At 47.4% G+C, this 20,191-nt stretch overlaps 1 protein-coding gene across 1 annotated transcript in view; it reads left to right on the top strand.

Moving 5' to 3' along the window:
• LOC103674694 (transcriptional activator GLI3) overlaps window positions 1-20,191 on the top strand; it is a 249,333-nt gene that overhangs the window by 65,193 nt on the left and 163,949 nt on the right. The window contains exon 2 of the mRNA XM_040644426.1: window positions 8,815-9,057. Coding sequence (XP_040500360.1) covers window positions 8,815-9,057 — 243 coding nt within the window. The remainder of the gene's footprint in view (window positions 1-8,814; window positions 9,058-20,191) is intronic.

Here is a 20,191-nt window from a genome sequence, read left to right as displayed (position 1 = left end):
TGTTAGCTGTCATTAATTGATGCATGGGTATAGTTGAAATTGGCAGGCTTTTGAGAAAAGTGATTGGTAGGACGAATGAGTGAAAGCAGAATTACATGTATTTTAGGAAGGTGGATGAATCTGGTCTTTTGTTTCCTTAATCGCTTTTACTGGAACTTCTTAGAAAAACAACAACAACAAAACCATTCCGACGTTGGGACGTTAGGTTCTCCTGAAGGTGCCTGGAAATCTGGAACAACGTCAGGAGAAAGGTCTGACTTGGCCTTGACCATGAAGATGTGCTCTGGGGAGATTAGGTTTTGTGGCCCTTCCTGTGTCACAGACAGTGTCTGAGCCGTGACTTGAAAATGTTTTATGTCGTTGCAGACTTTGGGGGCTAAGTAAAAAAGCAGGCTGGGGAGGCCATCTCATGCCTTACCTGTGGTAAAATTGTGAAGAATGGAAACGTGGTATTTGATTTGGGGTTCTCAAATGTACACTTCATAGCTGAGGTCAATGTGGGTGGTGGCTGGAGGGAGCTTCTGTTGTAGAAACTGGACCCAGCACCACCTGGCCTTGCCCGGAAGCGAAGTCAGCAGAGGTGAGCTCTGCTCCCCTGCCCTAATCTTGTCACGGGGATGGAACCTCTAGCTCATTTCGGTACAATAATGATATTCCCTTGATATTTAAATGTGCTCTCCAGGAGGGTCTGATTTCTGCAATGGAGTAAGCACGGTCTTTAAAATTTTATTAAAAATATAATACTGCCATATGCTCAGGCTTTCTCATTATGCAGTCTTCTAAAAACAAAAACCATGCAACATAAACACACCAGATGAAGCCAGTTAAGTTTGTGTTCATTCTTGCAATTTAAAACATGGTAGAAAGGTTAGGGAATGGGACTTTGATCTTGAGGGGGGAGGAGGGGTGCAAACCTGAAAGCCACCATTCCAAAGTGCCTCTAGAATGTTCCTGTGTGCCTTTAAAGGCAGAGTAGGCTCTGAGTCCTCTTGCTGGACGGGCTGGAGTGAATCTCTCCGGGCTGATAGGACGGTCCCATCAGAGGACCCAGCGGGCAGCAGAAACCTACACACTGTGGCCTTGTGAACAGGCTTCTCATTGTTTCTGTTAAACTGCTGGCCGTGGGTCTCCTTATGGAATCTCTACTGCTCACGTCTGTTGGTGCAAAGTAAGAAAGAGAGACTCTTTATTCTTTGCTACTAAAAGACGAAAAGCAAGTTCTCAAACAAATCTCTAATACCTAAATGTTCGTGAGACTGTTACTCACAGATAGGCATAAATGAGCTATTAAGCAGAAGGAAAAAAAATTTGGCCCTCCTGAGAATTTATTGTACTGCCTTTGATGTCTCTAATTAACTCACTCTGTGTAAGCAGCGACTGGCAACTAATAGCAGGCTAAGAGAAGAAGCTTCATGACATTTCGGAATTCTTAATTCAAGGGAGGGTCTTCACAAGCTTGTGGAAACGAAGGAAGATCTCCTCCTCCCTTTTACAGGAGGGTCTGCAGGGACCCTCAGGGTCCCGTTTCATCTGTTTTATTTTCTCTTCCCTGGTGTAGGCAGGACTTGGCTAGTGCTTTCAGTCTGGAACTTTCAAAGTTGGTTAGCACCGCTGGGTTTGGGTTTGGACTTAAACGCCCCAGCGTGTTGGGTGGTGTTTGCCGAGTTACAGGAGCACTTTGCTGTCCCTGTCACCGACACCCAGGACACAGGGTGAGCAGGGGTGCAGACCTCAGACTGGTGAGGGTTAAGAGGCGTGGAGGAGAACGTGTGGAAACCCTGGAGGCCACGGGGCATGCCTGGTGAGGCCTCAGACAGGCTGATAGTGTTATCAGCTCTTGATTTTCCAGATGGGCAAGGAGCCCTCATTGTGTCATCTTTGAGGAAGGCAGGAGGCCGCTTGCTGCGTATGCCCTCAGCTCTGGGCTGCAGCGGGGCTCACAGCCATTGCCACGTTGGCCTCTTAAGTTAATCTGAATTGCCATCTTGCCTTCCCTGCCTACTTTCTTCTACTCCAGGCACCCCTTTTGAAGTTGCATGGAGCTCTGTAAGCGGAGTAGTGGGGAGAGCACCAACTGCTTTTTGGAGCAAGTAGTTTCTGGTGATGGGCCGGTGGGATGCTGGCCAATCTAGACCCCCGTTTTGTTCTTTGGGAAAAGAACTCTAGAAATGTTAAAACAACGACGATATTTGCACGACCCTGATGGACAGCTTCTTCTACTTTCTCTCCTTTCACTGGGACCTCCTGCTTGATGAAAGCAGGAAGACCGAGCTACCCCATAATCTAGGAGGGAGGATTGCCACTGGAATTTCTCCAGAGCTTCAAATCCTGCTGCTGGCCTCGTCTTGCAGGCCCTGCTGTTGGTTTAAAGGTTGCAGACAAAGCCCAGCGCTCTCTCCTGATCCATCTGGGCCACTCCCTCTGTCATCAGTCATTGTCAACGGGAGACGTATGTGTAGCTGCACAAGGGCGATGTCTGACCCCAAGGGCATTGGAAATGCTCTTAGAGAAGGCATTGTTTGCTCGCTGCCTCTGGAAGCCGAGCTCCAGACATTCTAGGGAGCAAGCAGCCCCTTGGCTGAGGCAAAAATGCAGTCTAGGTGGAAAGAGGCAAGACTGTGCTTCTGAAACCTACAGGAACTTCATTCCTCCTTCACGGCTGAATTCTACGATGCTTCTGAATGTCCTTAGCCTCTTCTCTTTTCCATTTGTGGTCTCTCTTTGGTCAAAGGCATGGGGAGAATTCTGAAAGAGGGAGGCGAGGGCCTGGGGCCCGCCGGTTTTTATTCAAAGACCATCGAAATGTAAATAACCAACGAAATGAAACTGACAAGATGCAACAAATGCGTCACGGGGAAAAACGAAATAACACTCTTTCCAGACCCAGCGAGGCAATTCCCTGGGGGGAAGGCAGAACACGGGGCTGTTTCTTGCCCAGATCAGGAAGGTGGGGCTCCAGGCTCGTGGAAACACAGGGAAAACTGCAGCAATGCACAGACGCCATTGGCCGAGCCGCCGCGGGCGAGGGGGTGGGGGTGCGGCCCCGGGGGAGGGCGTGCGTGCGTGGGTCTCACACCCGTGCCCGCGAGTTCCATGATACCGAGCCCCTGAGGTCTCACCATCGGTTTGTCATTTGGTCCCCGTGGGTGTTTCCCAAGAGTGGGTTATAGTCCCAAACACCTGATGGGGGAGTATCAGAGTTGTGGAAATGTCTCTACGTGAACCTCTAGTTACTTGCTGTCCTCTTCTGGTGGTGGTGCTGGTGGTGGAGGCTGGGAGGGCATACAGACCCCAGGTATCATTCCCAAAACCCGGTCCACACATAGACCTCCCACCCCTGCTGTGGACAGGGCCTTGTGGCCTGGTCGGGCCTCTTCTTGCAACCCTTCCTTCCCTGCCCGTTTCCACGGCAGAAGCAGGCAGCCTGTTTCTGGACCTGGCCCCCTGTCCCGCTGCAGCGCGGGTTTTGGTGGGGACCCAGGGAGATGGCAGAGATGATCGCATTCTCCGACCACCAAGGAGTCTTTCTTTGCTTAAGGAAGGGGGCCACATCTGCTAGGGAGGGGTCAGGCGTGGTCATCTGCATATTGACCCAGCCTCAGACCTATGTTTTAATCCATTTGAAGATGACTTTATTATATCATTCCGTATGGAAATGGCGAGGTCTCGCCAACTCAGACCTTTTTAAACATGGAAATATTATTCTCTTGTTAGAAGCCCCATTCGGCTAGAAATCTGAGTATCCAGTCTTTTTTGTCTCCCCCCCCCCCTTAACATTTTGTTGCTTCCTCCACCCACCCCCCAACCGCCTCTCCTTTTGGCTCACCGAAATCTGAGTGCCACTTTTCTGGGAAAGCCTGATATTCTGACTTCAGTTTTGTAATTTAATGATGGAGAGTTTCCTTAGTAAACCAAATTTAGAGTCCTAGAATGCTTATCTTATATCCAGACCTTGAACATAAAAGGCATTTTATACCCACAATTGTTCATTTAATGAGCAATTGCAGAGTGCAGGCCGGTTAAGGGATTGAGCTATATGCACTATTATTGCAAGAAGTATTCCGAAATACCAGAAATAGGACGTAAGCTCTGATCAGGGAGACTGCGAGCACAATTACCTTCTTTTCAAATCCTTCTGTGACACTGCGGGAGGAAAAAGGACTTTGAAACTTGAAAGGAAAGAGCTTGCTTTCAACCTCAAAAGCTAGGAGGAAAGGGCTCTGAAATTTGCTCAGAATTCCCAATTCACCATTAGCCTGTTTCTTCCTTTAGCCTCAAGGCATTCTCCGCTTTTTGAAAAGATGTTAAGAAATTCAGTCACAATAGAGAGCCTAGTTTTGAACATGTTTCACTCGGTCCATTGAGGTCTGGGCTCCAGCCTTTGTGTGGGGTGAATTGAGCTGAGCAGCTAGCTGGTTGGAGACAGGTGAATGAGGAGTCGCTGTGCAGTCGCAAATTCTGGCAAAGAAAGAAGCTTCCCCCCCCCTCCTTTATTTTACAATATGCATTCCTGNACAACCCTGCTAGTGGTAATATGTGGAGTTGAGCCTGTTCTTAAGTCAATACAGAGTACTTGGTTTATAGCAACTCTTGTTAAGTTTGTCTTGTAATTGAAGCTGCTGTTGACCTTGCTTGGGGACCATTTGTAAAACCGTTTATTTAGCATAAACTGAAATAATAAACCCTCCTTCTCTCGGGCTGATTGTGATAGGGTGACATTAGTTTGATTTAATGATTAGCCGCCTGACCCTTCTGCTGGAGAGAGCAGCTTGAATAGAGAGAGCTCACTCGGAAGCACTCAGAAAGAATACTAATGAGCTTGTTAAATTTAGCATGGCTCCAACCACGTTTAATTCATCTAATGGGAGCAGCACTGCCTGGGAGAGGGAGAGGGGACGGCAGAGGGAGGCAGGGAGACACCGAGAATGTTCCTAGAGGGTCTGCACACTAGAGAAAGCCCACCAAGAGAAGTTTGCAGAAAGTAGCTAGCCAGAGCCTGGGGTCCGAGTTGTAAGTATCGCCCATTGTCTTATACTCTGTGTCTTCTCTTGTCTGGGGGAAGAGAGGAGTAATGGTGTTAAAACGGGATTTAAGGGAACAGTTTAAAAACCGATGTTAACTTTTGAAAAAGGCGGCCACGTGCACGCACCGTGAGCTCCTGATCAGCTCATTTTGCTAGGGTGACAGGAGGTGTTTCTAGTTGGTGATGTGGTGCAGGGTTTTATTTTTATATTGAAAGAATTGTCTGAAACGTTCATCCGAGGTCCAGGCGGGCAAAGCACTGGCTTCCTGGCTTGCAGTGAGAAATCGTGCAAGAGTTTGTGAGGACATGCACAGGAGTGTGTGTTCGAGTCCTGCTTCACGCAAGCACGCTTTCTTCAAGCCTTTCTCGAGAAAGGTCTAAGCAGCGTGTGCAGCAGTTTTCAGAGATCATGGCACTAAGACTCGACGTCGGTTGCCTTTGGATGAGTTTGGAAAACCTGGGGCAGTTTGTAAAATGTGCTGCTTGGGCAGCTCTCCATCTGGGGACAGGAGTTGGTTAACTTCCAGTCGAGCGTGGGTATCCACAAGGAAGGAGGTACAGAGGGGGATTATGATGACAGTATTTAAAATAATTTTTTCCTGAAGCTTTTTGGTGAATTGCATGTTTCCGTGTGACCCCCGAGTCAGCAGCTGTTGAACATAGAGAAGCACGAACAGTCCCCTTGTGTTTGGCCGTTAAAGTCCCTTGGCAGATGCTCCTGGAGCAGTGGGCTGTTTGCTTACATTTTTGCAGCAGACTTCTGCTTGTGGCCGTGGTGGACAGTACGTTTCTGTCAATAATTTGGCCTGGCGTGGCCTGTCTGCACTGACTCTCAAACTTTATTGAACAACTCGGCACAACTGAACGAGATTAGACAGCTTTCGTCTTTTGGCTTACCGACGTGGTTGCTAAATTTATAAGAGCAGGCAGGAATATTGCTTGGAAAGTTTCCTTTTCACTGTAGAGAGCGTGCTCTCCAGCCTCAGAGCTGTTTGTATCCCGGAGTGTTGTACTGTCAAGTTTTGATCTGAGTGCCCATCCGGAGCAACCTAGTACACCAGGTAAACTTCATGAAATATTCGTCTACTGGAATTTTTTGGAGAGGAGGGAGGGTAGCTAACAGTGTGTTAGCGTCGACTGTTGTAAAAGTCAGTCCGATGGACGTTTCTACACTCAAAAATTCCGTGCCTGCAGTTTACTTTACTAAGGCAATTAGTTATCATTTTTTCTTGTATTCAGCATGTAAATTTCACTTATGTCTCATTGTAACTTTCCTGTTCACACGTGTTAGTTGAGCTCTCAGGAAGAAAATAATAAAAGTTTAGCACTTGTGAAAAAAATCACTTAGCTGAAAAGACACCCCATTTCCACTCCCCCAGCCCCCGCACCCGCCCCACCAATTACTTCCTTCTCCCAGGAGGCTGGGGGGACGTGGGAGGACTCTGGTCAGACCATGCCAATTATTCCATTATTTGTGAAGTTGGGTTCAACTGCTCATCGTAAAGGCTTGGCTTCTAAGAAACTCACTCTATTATAGGGATGCAGCTTTAGGAGAAGAAAAGTTAATTTCTTCTAGGAAGATTAAGTCAAGGGAATCCTGTTTTCAACCTGGAACAGATTAGTGGAGCCTGGTTATTCATCTTAACCAGAGAATGCTAATTATGTGTCTCAGCAGCTCTTGGTGAGGGCTCCCTGGCTTTCCAGACGAAGGTCCATTCTACAGAACTTCACCTTAGTGCCACAAGTTCACTTCAGGTTGAAACTGGAAATAAAGGTTTTATACAGGCGCAAATTAGTGGAAAATATGACTTTGGCCCCTGGTAGGCTATAGGAATTTTTATAAAGCCAACTAAGAGTTTTAATGTTTTTGACACCCTTCTGCTTTTACCTAACTGCAAACCCTTATTCTATAGCCTGCAACTTTACTGCTAAGGAAGTCTGAGGGTGGAGTGGAGCCTGAAAGTATTAGTCAGAAGGGAAAATAAAAACGTAAGGATTTTTTTTTTTTTTTTTTTGGTACTTCGTTTTTAAATTAGCAGAAGCCTGGTTTGAATTGCCTTTGTAAAGATCGATCTGTGAAAATGGGGGATTACACCCATTTTTTTTTCCTTTTTAGTAGTTACTTGATAGATTAAACTCCTAATTTATCCCATAATTACAAGATTTGGCGGTGAAGCCCTGCACGAAACAAGGCTAAATAATGTTTCACAGTTACCCTGCAGTAGTCAGCAAATTCACTGTAAAGACCAAAGCATACCTCCTTGGCTATTCTGTTTTGCAAGTTATTTGCTAGACTGAAAAACAAAACAAAACGAAACATTGCTTATTTCTTCCAATCCCAGACATAGGCAGAACGATGAAAATTGCTCCTGGCTTTGGGTGGTTCAGGTCATTAGTCATCACAAAACAGTAGCCGTGACTATAGTATATATTTTCATGCTCGCCCATGTTTGTAGCTTTACTTTCTTCTGAATTGGTACAAACAGCCATCAAACTGTGGAAGCATACTTTTCCTGTGTTTTAGGGGCTCTCAGCCAGAGATAATTGCTTTATGAAATACTTCGAAGATCAGTTTATGTGTTGGGATAGGATGTATTCACAATCTGTCCATGTAAAATGTACGACGCTATTATTACTTACATACATATGTATATTTCAGATCGGGAATGGGACATCACTCTCAGATGAGATGTCTGAGCCGTGCCCTCACAGCTTTGTTTCCATCAGCACTTACCTTCCAGAACAGTCTGCTGATGAAATGCAGAGCTTGTTTGGGGGTACCTAGTATAGAATGTGTGTGTGACTCCAACAGATGAATTGGCCCATTTGTTGTGGGTTCAGATCACTCGTTCGGTGCAATTTTATGCATGGGTTCTTTGATGTGCTATTCTAGAAAGGTCATCCAGTCACATTTGCAGAGAGCCCTAGAGGGTAGATGGGAAGTTCCTACAGATCAAAGGGAGCAGAAGTATTAGGAAGCTGGAATATTGAATGTATGTGGAATTTTGTCAAGCTGTTTCTCAAGCGTGTGAAGCAGCCTCTGGAACCCAGCAGAGAATGTGCCTGTGTCCACATCACTGACGCCTTCCTCGCCTACAGAGCCGTCTTGCCCTGGGAATTAGTCTCACCCCATTTTCTTCTTGGTTCTCAGCTGTTCCATGAGCTGCAGAAAGCAGTGTCTTGCAAAGGGCACCATAGGTTGACCTTTACCCCTCATAACTAGTGGGTCTTGTGTCTTATTTCTAGCTCCACTAACCCAGTGGGTTACAGATCTGACTTAAAAAATAAAACAAAAACAAGAAAACTTCTGGATCACTTTAGATCTTTCGACCCACAGATCACCCAGAGGCACGGTGGGTGTCTGAGCTGCCTGATACCTGAGCGGCCCCGCTCCCTCAGACAGACGTGGGAAGCTGGGCACCCGTGGTCTCAGGCTGGCAAAACTTCCAGCTCCACTTGGGACCTGCAGGGACATTGGCAAGTCCCTAATGAAAAGCTTCCCTGGCAGATTCACTTGTAAGCCGGCGATGATAATTTGCTGACCCCCTACATCTCAACTTAATAGGCTCATTTCCTGCTCCCCTTCGTCCTTCGATTTGTATTTTGGACCCTCATTCATAAGCAGTTTTGTCTGCAGGATATGCCTTCATGGTGCAGCTTTCAAAGTTGCCAAGAATGGGGAGTAGGCTTTTTTTGGGGAGGAGGGCTGGAGAGGGAGACCTCATTGATGACTGGGTTTGAATTGCTCCTTCGAGTGGCTCACAGAGCTTCCATTTTCCTTCTTTCTTTAGAGGATGAAAGTCCTGGACAGACCTATCACAGAGAGAGAAGAAACGCAGTCACCATGCAGCCACAGAGTGTCCAGGGCCTCGGCAAGATCAGCGAGGAGCCTTCGACATCCAGCGAGGAGAGGGCCTCGCTGATCAAGAAGGAGATCCATGGGTCCCTGCCACACCTGGCCGAGCCCTCCGTGCCCTACCGCGGGGCCGTGTTTGCCATGGACCCCCGCAACGGTTACATGGAGCCTCACTACCGTAAGTGGGTCCTACCCCGCCGCCCTCGGTCGGGGAGCCACGGAAGGCTGGGCGCGCGCGCGCATGCGTGCTGTCTGAATTATTGGGCTGGTATGAATTTATATCAATGTTTAACTTACTGTCCAGTTTTTGTTTTCCTTCTCCTACGTCCTGTCCATTCCTCTTTGTAGAGAGTGCCATTTTTGGACGTATCTAAGTAAGTCCGAGCCTCCATGGGGCAGCCTTCAGGAAGGACACCGTCCATCTGTGGCTAAGCCACATGGACCGTTGCTGGGAACGAGAACCAGATTTCTTCCACCCAAGTAGACACTGTAGGAGCAAAATTGGTTGACGGGGGGTAGTTATTAAAGTGGGCTGCCCTGGCAGAAGTCCTGAACACCCGCTATCCTCATTTTGAATGATTTTTTTTGCTTCCTTGTTGAGGACAAACAAACCCCTTTTGAGCAGATCAGTGCTAAATTCCTTCCATGTGGAAGATTCTTCTACATGTTTGACTTTCTTCTCTACCCAGCAGACCAGAAACACGGGAAGCTCCTTTTCCAGCGCTCGTAAAGTTTAACGAATTCACTAGGACTCAGAACCCAAATATATGATGGCTTCCTCCAAAGAAAAATGTATACGGGTTGACTTTATTTGTGGCCTGTTTCTGGTTAGGAAAATATAATTTGGTTGGGGGGTAATGAAGTTCATGTCGAGGTACCAAAACTGCAGCTCTTGATTACAGATTTATCACCTCGCCAGGATACAGACTTGCCATTTAACCTCCCCGGCTCCAATTCCAGATGATCCGTTGAGCTCCAGAGAGGGGGACTGGTTTGTGTTTCCCGTGTTCCACATCATTCAGAAATTTTAGTGTTTTAAGGCAAAAGGTCATTAGCCAGATGACTGATTAGCGAGGACAGCTGATTAGTGCCTTTTTTTTTTTTTTTTTTTTCCCTCAAGAAAGTGCCCAGGATAAAAGCTAATTTCATCCCTTCGTTAGCTGGCTTGCAGCAGAGGGGAATGTTCCCTCATCAGGGCGCAGATCAAAGAGCCTGGAGCAGCCTTACGTCTCAGCAACTGCTTTCTCGCCGACCAGATTACATTGTTGGTAGAGATGGAAGGTCCATTATTTTTTTAAGTGGTCAGAAGCATGGAGGAAAAGGTTTTATGGATTCTTCTAAGCTTTTAAAAAAGGCTACGGCTTCTCTGATTAAAAAGCGCTTCTCCGCCCTGTTGCTACCGTTGTTTTTACAGATCCAGAAATGAGGAGGAGGTGGGTGCTTGCTTCTTTTTCTTCCTTCGTTAAAGTTTATTTCGTTTGCTTTGAGGAGCGAGAGTGTACAATAGGGTTGGCAGGGTGTTTCTCTGAGCACGTTCTTGTTTTCTCCATTGCGTTTTTCTTTGCGGGTCTCTATTAGATAGCATCCGTGCAGAAAACGTGAGGGGCTCTGCAGACTTCCTGCCAGCATTAATACTCCCTGGGTATACTTACTTTTTTAAAAGAACCAGGTCTAGCTTATCACCCAGAAGTTCCCTGCATTGTTTCCATCCGTATGTGTGAACACAAACTTTCCCCATCTCATATTTACATTTTGCTTTCTGTTCTAGATGCCCACTAATTATGAGGTATGTAACTGGCAGGACAGCTGATGAATACTTCTTTTCTGGTTGATGGAAGCGCAGATGACCGTCAACTTTCTCTCTGTGCCATTCAACTTGCAGCTTGTTCTTGGTTCGTTTCTTCTAACGGTGTGCCCGTTGACTCCTCTCCCCTTCGTTTGAGGGATAGGCTCTCTGCACACCTGGGATCCTTGGCACCTCTTGGCAGTGGGCGTTTGTGACCCACCTCTTGGGCCTCCAGTGGAATATTCACTAGCACAGGGCACTGCAGAGCTCTTAGTGGGGCTTGGAACTGTTCTATTGAGAGGACATAGACCGATAGGTTGGATGCTCCTTAGCTTTCCCCACTGTATTGTTCAAGTCACTGTTAAAACTGCATGATGGCTGGCAAACTATGTATGTTGCCGGTAACCAACTGGCAGATGCCATTTTGAGCCACCATCCCAGTATACTTCTAAACTGGTCATAAATAAATGAGATCCTTACACATACAACATGGATGGGGAGTTCTAGGGATCATACAGATTGGATTACCACTTAGGGGATTTGGGCTCAAGCTCCAGCTTTGCCATGTAATGGCTGTGCGGTGTGGCCAAGTGTGCTGACTCTAAGAATCATTTCCTAACGATTTATTTGGTGTTATAATGTGACTCCTGATCCACAGTGTTTTCCTGAGAATTAAGTGAGACAGTGCAAATATAGTATTTAGTAAAATCTCTGGCTCATGGTGAGTGCTTCAGATTATTATGACACCTGTTTCCCTATGCCTCCACTTCTTCCTGGTCCTTCCTTTCCATCATCATTGCCACCATCATCACCATCACCACTATCACTACCATCTCCATCACCGCCATTATTACCACCATCACCACCATCACTACCATCACCACTATAATTAGCACCAGCACCACATCACCACCATCACCACTGTCATCAGCACCACCATTGTCATCATCGTCACCACCACTAACACCACCACCATCACCCATTCACCGCCACCATGACCATCAACACCACCACCATCATTACCAATACCACTACCATCACCACCATCACTGTCATCACCACCACCACTACCATCATCACTACCATTAGCACCAGCACCACCATTGCCACCATCACCACTGTCATCAGCACCATCATTGTCATCATTGTCACCACTGCTACCACCACCACCACCACCATGACCATCAACACCACCACCATCATTACCACCACCACCACCACCACTACCATCATCACTACCATTAGCACCAGCACCACCATCATCACCATCATAACACCACCACATCACCGCCGTTACCACCACCATCACCACCCAACACCAACACCATCATCACCAATACCACCACCACCACCTTCTCCATCACCACCTGTCTGTGATGAGTTCACTCTCCAGACCAAGTTGGTTTTGTTAGTGCTGCAGTCGTGTGTGTTTTGCTGCCTTCCTGAGATCTGTGTGTTCTAGAAACAGATTAGGAATTGAGTGGATTCTAAGTCTTAGGAAAAGGGTTGGTGTGGTCAGCACTGTGTATGGTGGCCTTCTGAACATAACCTTTCTCCCTGAACCTTAGTGAATTGACTATGTATTTTTTTGTATTTTGTAAGTGAAGAAATATTAAACTTCTCAAATGATTTTGAGGGGTTTTAACCTTTTAAATACTTGGCAGGAAGTGTTTTATGTAACAAATACAAACAATATATGTGGAAAAATGAAAGCTACAGAATTATTTGTAGGAACTATTTTAAAGATATCGTAAACTAAACCTGAAGGAGTTAGATAGGACCTAACTTTACTGTTTCTAGAACCCAGTTGGTTTATTTAGTCTTCTACCACTATAATGAGGATTTTTTGGTACTTTATAATAAAACCTTATCTGGATGTCATTATCCAGGTAAAGCTAACGCATGACCAGTGCAATGCTGAAGTTGATAGGTCCTCCACAAACTTGTAGTGTATGAGGAAAGTGCGGTCTTTTTAAAACGAGGCATGAAAGTTCGATCACGTTCCTTTACTTGTCAGTCCTGCAGCAAAACTGTCAAAACACAAGTTCGCTACAGACCTTCAGGGGCTCAGGGTTCAGGAACATCTTTGTAAGCTCTTCCCTTTCCTGTGACTCGTGTGCCAACCCCACCAGGTTGCTGGAGAGAAAAGACTCCTCCAGTGCAGTGTAGCCGGGCACGGGAACACTCCCAGGAATTCCTTCATTTCTCTGCGGTTGGAAAATGTGGACTTTCCAAGATGCCTAATTTATGCTTCTATATATGCTGACTTTGTATTTCTAACCTGTGGGCAGGCTTCCTGTAAGACCGGAAAAGGGAACATCGTTTCTTTACCCTCAGAAGGACATCTGTACAATTTGTATTGCACAAGACTTGATTACCCTTGGGTCTGCACTGTTGCGTCTTCGCAAATGGCACTGACGCTGGATTCAAAGTATTTTAGGTTTTGCGGGTTTGACTTAAAAAAAAAAAAAAAAAAAAGAAAAGAAAAAAAAATACCCAGGGATCGCGGGCACTTCAAACATGCACAACATATGTTTGGAATAAAATGCTCACGGGGGGCACTGGAGGGTATTCTCCCCTGAAGGGTCGCTGTGGAGGGCTTGTATATCAAGGCAAGAAAGTAGACGTTCCAGCCGCATGGCTCAGACGTGGCGTGATGCTGACAGGCGGGCCGCTGCAGGAGCACTGGTGCTTTGTGACTGGGGGGAGCACGGGAGGGCTGGGCTTCAGAGCCCTGACCTGCTGGTCCTGGAGTCAGCAGTCGGACCCCCATCTCCTGCCTGAAGATTTCTCAGCAGTTGTGAGCTGCCCTTGCTCCGTCGGTAGCCAGGTGCTGCCACCTCCCGTCACCCCCGCCTGCCCTCGCTGCCGGGCATGTATTCTCTTAGGGACTTGCACGGGCAGGTGACATAATAGTTAAAGCATTCCTCGTACCCCGGCCGGTGCTTAACTTTTATTCTCTTCTCTGTTACGGAAAACATGTGTTTCCTTGTCTTCCGTCTTCCTGTGAGGAGTCTCGTTTTCTGACTGTCCCTGCAGGAGTCTTTGAGGGGAGCGGCTCAGATTCACGAGGCCGGCCCCACGGGGCCCCTGCTGGTTCTGTTACGAGGAGTAGAAGGACGTCCCCTTTTCTAAACTTTCAGGTCCTTTTTTTTTTTTTTTTTTTTTTTTTTTTTTTTTTTTAGTTTTATGGTGGTGAAGATGCTTTTCTTCTGCCCCCAGCTGCTCCCGAGCAGTAGTAATCCCTCATGGAAAATATGATTCATTCCTTCATGCAAATGGTTTGATTGAAAACATACCACTGGTATTCTTTCTTACGTTTCCCAGCTCGGATGACAGAACTATTAGTTGCTAATTAGCAAAACCTGAGGAATTAGCTTAAAGAAAAGAAACTGAATTTTTAATTGCTTGCATTTATTTTCTGTGGAAAGCTGATGTGCCGAGCCCACTTGCCTTCTTGTGTGCTTAAAAAAAAAAAAAAAAGTAAGTTTTTTTTCCCCTACCTGTCTGTCTTTATATTAGGTGACTTTCTACAGCCCTTAGAAATACATCTTCTAAGCGAGTGGAAGAGAAGATGTGAATTTTTCACAGGGGCACCTGCTCACGTCTCTCTTACTGTTGGAGTGTCATCTGGAGATTGTGAGACACACAGATGCCTACAAGGCACGAATGAACAGTTTGGGGTCGACGCAACTGCACATGCGGTGACAGTCCCTGAGCACACACCATTCCATTCTCGTTCAGGCTGTCTGTTACCTCTGTGGAGAGCAGTTGATGAACCAACCAGGAGTGTGTGTGTGTATCGTTTTGTTTTTTGAAAATTGCACCGCTTAGCCAGAAAGGTTGATGTTGGGTCATACTTTGGGGGCTTTGCCAAGTACATTGCTTCTTCCCCTCATAGTCTTGAAGCATAGGGGCAGCTGGAGCGGGGAGATGCGGACCTTGGCGGAACCGGATTTGTGGACTTCAGAACAGCTCCGTGATTATTCTTGTCTTTCTATTAGAAATTGGGTGTAACGATCCAGGTTTTCGTGCAGTAATCCAGAAGTAACACTTAGGGCTTGCAAAGTGTGAGCTACGTCCATAGACTTAAAGGAGCTGTTGCAAGGTAACTAACTCACTCCGCCGAAAGCGGTAGAAGTGGAGGGATGATTCTTAGGGTTCCAGGCTGACTCTTGCCAGTGAATCTTGACCTCATATGACTGTGATTCTACAATTCAGTCTTGGGAGGTAGTCTGGGAAACTGGAAACCAGAGGTGAGAAAAGCACTGTCGTGTTTGGAGAATTTTATTCATTGAATTTTGGGGGATGCCTCGATTGGAGGAGATCAGGGAGAAGCTTGAAGGCCATTCAGGAGAAGGACGGACAGAAGAGGCTCGGGGAGACTGTTCTAGGGAAAAATCAGCTGGCTGTTGGCCGCGCCCTGGCCCAGCCCCCCTTCCCTGGAGGCCCATGGCAGTCCTCCCTGCAGGCGAGCCCGGCCCTCTGGCCGCTGCCTCAGCCACCCTGCTCCCACTGTTGTTCCTCTTGGAGTCATTCTGTGCTTTCTTCCTGTCCTCACGTCCTACTGACCCTTCAGGGCCTGTCTAGGGACCACGTCCTTTGCAAGTCCATTTCACAAAGGTGTTTCCCTTCCCTGGGCACCAAGTAGACATATTATTCTCACCTCAGCACCTCACAGCTATGTTTTGTGTTGGCCCACGTACGTTGGTGTTTGGAATCACATGGCGGTCCAAGGGCCGTCCCCAGCTCTTGCACCTGCCAGAAGTCCTGGGGCAGGACCAGGGGGCCCTTCAGTGCCGCAGAAGGCCGTGCTGTTCCATTGCTTGCCCTTCGTCACACCACAGGTGAAGTGTGCCCTGAGCCTGCCAGTCAGGAGGGGCCCCTTGGCAAGACACTGATGCTTCTGCTTTTATTTCTAGCCCCTGGGTGCCGCCTCAGGTCCGAACGTAGTCACCCAGTCCTTTCTGAAAGTAGGCGTTTATGACACATTGATATATTTCTAAATGGTACATTTCAAAAACAGCAACAATATTTGCTCTCATGCACATACAGCAGCTGTAAAACTGCTCAGGTTCTCATCTGAGATGGATGGCGGTGCTTTGGGAGAAGTTGTCAGTTTACTCACAGACTTGGATAAGGACCCTCTTTTTAAGAACCGTGGGATTAGCACAGGAGATGCGCCTGGCTCGCGTGTTTTCACACCCATCTAAAATCAGACAGGTAGGTGTTTTTCCTGCGGTTAAGGGGAGCATGATATTTGTCTCCCCTTTTCCAAATTTTAATGATTTGTTTTGCGTTCAGTGATCTCTAGGCGATTCATGATTTCGGTAACATCTTTCCAACTTGTTAGGGTCCAAGTAGACGTGTAATCCGTGTTAACAGGAACCTCATCTACAGGCCGGTTTGGGATTATGAACTCGGTTGTTTAAATATTCTACGTACTTATTTCCCTTTTCTAATTTGGCACCCACCCAACACAGCGGAATTTTTTTTTTTTTTTAGTTGCTTGTCATTCTTTCCTTCCGTCCCTCCCCCCCCAACCTCTTAGACTAAAGCATGAGAAACACAGCAACTCCTCCCACTTCTCAGCCATCTGCTAACAACTTTCTGTCCCATTTCCTAATGGAGCAACATTATCCTTGGTCCCTCCTCCTTTTTCTTGTATAATTAAAGAATGTTACCTTTGATGTCTCCCGAAAGTTGTATCTTCTGCCTGCATTAGCTTTCTTGATCTTGTACCTATAAATTTGTGCTGTATCTTCATCATTCTTAGTGAAAGGGCCGGACTTTTCTCTCTTTGTGCCTTTTACAGTTTGATTTAATATAGGGTAACGGATCTGGCATTTTATTGCTCTGCGTTTGGATTCTTACGGTCCTCTTTGAAAAGTATCCAACTTCCTCAGATCTTTTAGCTTTTACATTTTTGTTCTTTAGACTTTGGGTCTCTCCTAAAATTAATTGTTCTTATCTTCCTAATGTTTTCCCTTCTTTTTGGGGGGTCCGGGCTTTTCATCAACCTCAGTTCTGGTGAGTTTCTTCCTCTTAGAACAAAATGAGGAAGATTTTTGATTCATTCAGCTGTTGGTATTTTTTTGTTCATCTGTTAGTCGTTTGTTGTTTCAGCATGTGCTTACTGGCAGCCACCTAAGTGCCAACCGTGTTAGACAGCATGAACAAAGTTGTTGCTTCCATGGACCTTCAGGCTGGTGGGGTGTTGGGACAAGTAGATAAGCCCATGTAAGAAGCCAACACAAAGGATGTTTCAGAAAGGCAAATGCAGGGTCCTTTAGGAGTGGGTTACAATATGCCTGACGCAGACTTGGGTCCAGAGGGCTTCCTGGAGGAAGGGACATCTGAACTAATGATCCCTATGGCAAAGAGGTAGAGACGATTCTTCGTAGAGGAAGTCCTTTGCGAGGACCCGGGAGGAGAGTAGTTGGAGAGTGGAGCTCAGGGAAGAGGGTGGTAGCAGACGAGGTTCCTGGGGAACCCCTGCTTCTCTGCCTGAGTCCCTGGGGTGATCCCCAGGACGTGTGTCATAGCTTTGGGGTATTTCAACAGATCTTTGGATAACTGTGTTTCCCCTTGCTAACCCAGAGTTTCTGTGTCTCAGAGAGTTTAATTCACGTCCTCCTTCAGATTTGCAGGCATGGGATTCCTGTCCCGCAGCCGCCCTTCCGACTTCTAACCGTGGCTCTTTCGTCGGTCGTCAACCACGGGCTGCTTCTCCCTCTGTCTTCCCTCGAAGACAACAAATTTCCGTTAATGCTTGTTCTCAAACTCTGAGCCCTTCTGTGTTGGGTAACCTAGATAACCACAGTATCTTTCTTTTTTTTTTTTTTTTAAGATTTTATTAATTTATTGGAGAGAGAGTGAGAGTATGATTGGGGGGACGGGCAGAGGGAAAGGGAGAAGCAGACTCCCCCCCTCAGGAGGGAGCTCCACGTGGCACTTGATCCCAGGACCCTGGGGCCATGACCTGATCCAAAAGCAGATGTTTAACCCACTGAGCCACCCAGGCGCCCCCATGGTATCTTTCTTGATCTCAAAGTGCAAATCCCAAAGCCACAATAAATGTGGCTTAATTTCTAATGAATTAAGAGGGTCCTGTATCAAGACCCATTTTAACTTCAATATATGTAATGTTCACAATTAAAAAAAAAAAACAAAAACGAACAACCTTGAGTTTTTTGGGGTTTTTTTGTTTGGTTTTTTTTTTTTAACTCAAATGTAACATCAGCCAAGCTAGAGAAAGTGCAAGGGGCCCATGGTGAGGTTGGGGGTAGGGGCCTGAAAGGAAGTGAAATTCAGCTGGGAAATCCAATAGCTAATGCTGCTGGGGGGAAATGGGAACAAAGCCTTCCAGTGGTGGCAGAAGCCCTCAATCCAGCCTGGACAGAGAGGATCTTAGGAGAAGGTGGTGGGACCCCTGAGGGGAAGACGCGTCCCCTCTGTGGGGGCTGCAAGGCTAATCAGCAGACATTGTGCAGGTTGGAGGAAGCCCGCTCCAGGAAGCTGGGTGTTTACTTGTCCACTGGGGGGGGCCCAAATCTGCATCCTGATTGTGCTCATGACTCCTGAGGGGAATAAAAGGAGTCGCCTGTGTCCTAATTTAGAGAGGATCAGATAAGTGCGCGTGGCGGAGGCGGCGGAGGCTGGGAAATAGACACCACCTCTTTTTTCTGGCTTGCTTTCGTGGAATAAGCCTGCTTTCAAAGGCAGTCACAATTCACATTTCCTCCCTAACCCTGGTTCTCCCCTTAAGTACGGCAAGTCATGAAATGTCATTGCCACCCTGCTCCCCGCCCGTCTGCGATCTGACGGATCTCCCCCTTGGCTTCCAAGATCTCAGCTTGGCTCCACAAATCTGACCACATAGGTGGACCCTTTTGATCAAACGTGCAATTTACTTCTGTATTCAATGTGTCTATGGCTGTGGGATGCATTTTTATATAGCCTCTATCTTTTATCACTAAGGGTGTTTTGAATGTAGTCTTGCTACAAATTGGTGATATAGAGAGACAGTAGACGAGCCGTTGGAGGCACCTGAGTGCATCTGGTGTCCCCGGCCTTTCTAAGCACCCCCTGCTGGAGGCACTTCCGGTTTTACCCCATTGCGTACATGATGCATGATATCTATTCTCATTTCAAAAATCCTGTGCATTTTTGAGAGCCTGCTGTGACTCACACACTGTTTAGGTCCTGAGGGGTCCGCGTTTGCCAAGTCAGTCAGGTTCTCACCCTAGTGGAGCCCACACTACAGCCAGAGGACGTGCACCCAACATCTGGGCAGAGACGTCATCAAGCCAGCACAGCTGGTGCTCGGAGCCCAGGAAAAGGGCTGGTGTTGAGGGAGAGACTCAGGGCGTAGTAACATACCAGGCCTTGCTCGGAGGTGTCTTTGCAGCCAAGGCCCAAATGACAAAAGGAGCCAGCCCTGGGAAGATCTAAGGGGAGAGCATTCCACTTACAGAGTGGAATTTGTGGGTTTGCTGTGGCCGTGTCCAGGAGCAGAGAGAAGGCTAGTGCGATGGCTTGGTGGGGGAGTGGGGCAGGTTTGGGGGGACAGGCTGGGGGAAACTGTGGGCCAATGGAAAGCCACGGGAGGGAGTGATGTGGTTGGGTTTTTTCTTGGGGAGCATTACTCTGGCTGGTCTGTGGCGCCTGTCACAAGGGACAGATATAGAATTAGGTGACCTAGCAGGATGGAAATGGTTCTCCTCTCTTAGCAATTATAGCAGGCAGAAGTTGAACTCTCTCTTGCCACCACAAATTACGCCAGGGCTTGGAATTCATTAAACTCCCACAATAACCTTATGAGAAGTTATCATCATTTTCCCTGTTGACAGATGGGGAAACTGAGGCCCAATAAGGCTAAGAAAGTTGCCTGTGTTTACATGGTTCCAAAGTGCCTGAGCCAAGGTTTGAATTCACGTAGCTTGGCTCCAGAGCTCAAATTCTTAATCCATGCTTTCAAAATGGCCGTCAAGGGGGGCAGCAGTTCATGCTCAGCCCCACACGGGGAGCCTGGGGACGGGGCCAGGACCGGGTGGCACTGCTGCCAGTGGCGACAGGAAGGAGTCTGGTGAGCCCTTGGGAAGGTCTGAGCGGGTCCCAGCGGGGGGAGTTCAGGAGCGCCCCACACTGCTCTGTGGTTGCTGTGCTCCAGGAGAGAAGGAGGAGAAACTGATTGGAAGCTACCTGTGACGTAATCAGGGGCAGGCCTCCTAGTCTGCTCTGCACCTGTCTGTTTTGGGGGAGAGGTGTGTTGGGAAGCTCTGACAGTCACCACAGCAGGCCCCTATGTGGAGTGGTTACTGTGTGCCAGGTGCTGGGCTAAGGACTCATTCAGTTTTGTTTGTTTTTTGTTTTTAAGATATTTATTTATTCATTTATTTGAGCACAAGCCCAGGGAGCGGCAGAGGGAGAGACAGGGAGAAGCAGATTCCCCGCTAAGCAGGGAGCCCGACATGGGGCTCGATCCCAGGACTCCGGGATCATGACCTGAGCCGGAGGCAGACTG

The sequence above is a fragment of the Ursus maritimus genome, unplaced genomic scaffold (genome assembly GCF_017311325.1).
Source record: "Ursus maritimus isolate PB19 unplaced genomic scaffold, ASM1731132v1 scaffold_3, whole genome shotgun sequence".
In the NCBI taxonomy this organism is placed as follows: Eukaryota; Metazoa; Chordata; class Mammalia; order Carnivora; family Ursidae; genus Ursus; species Ursus maritimus.
This window is presented reverse-complemented; position numbering and strand designations above follow the sequence as displayed.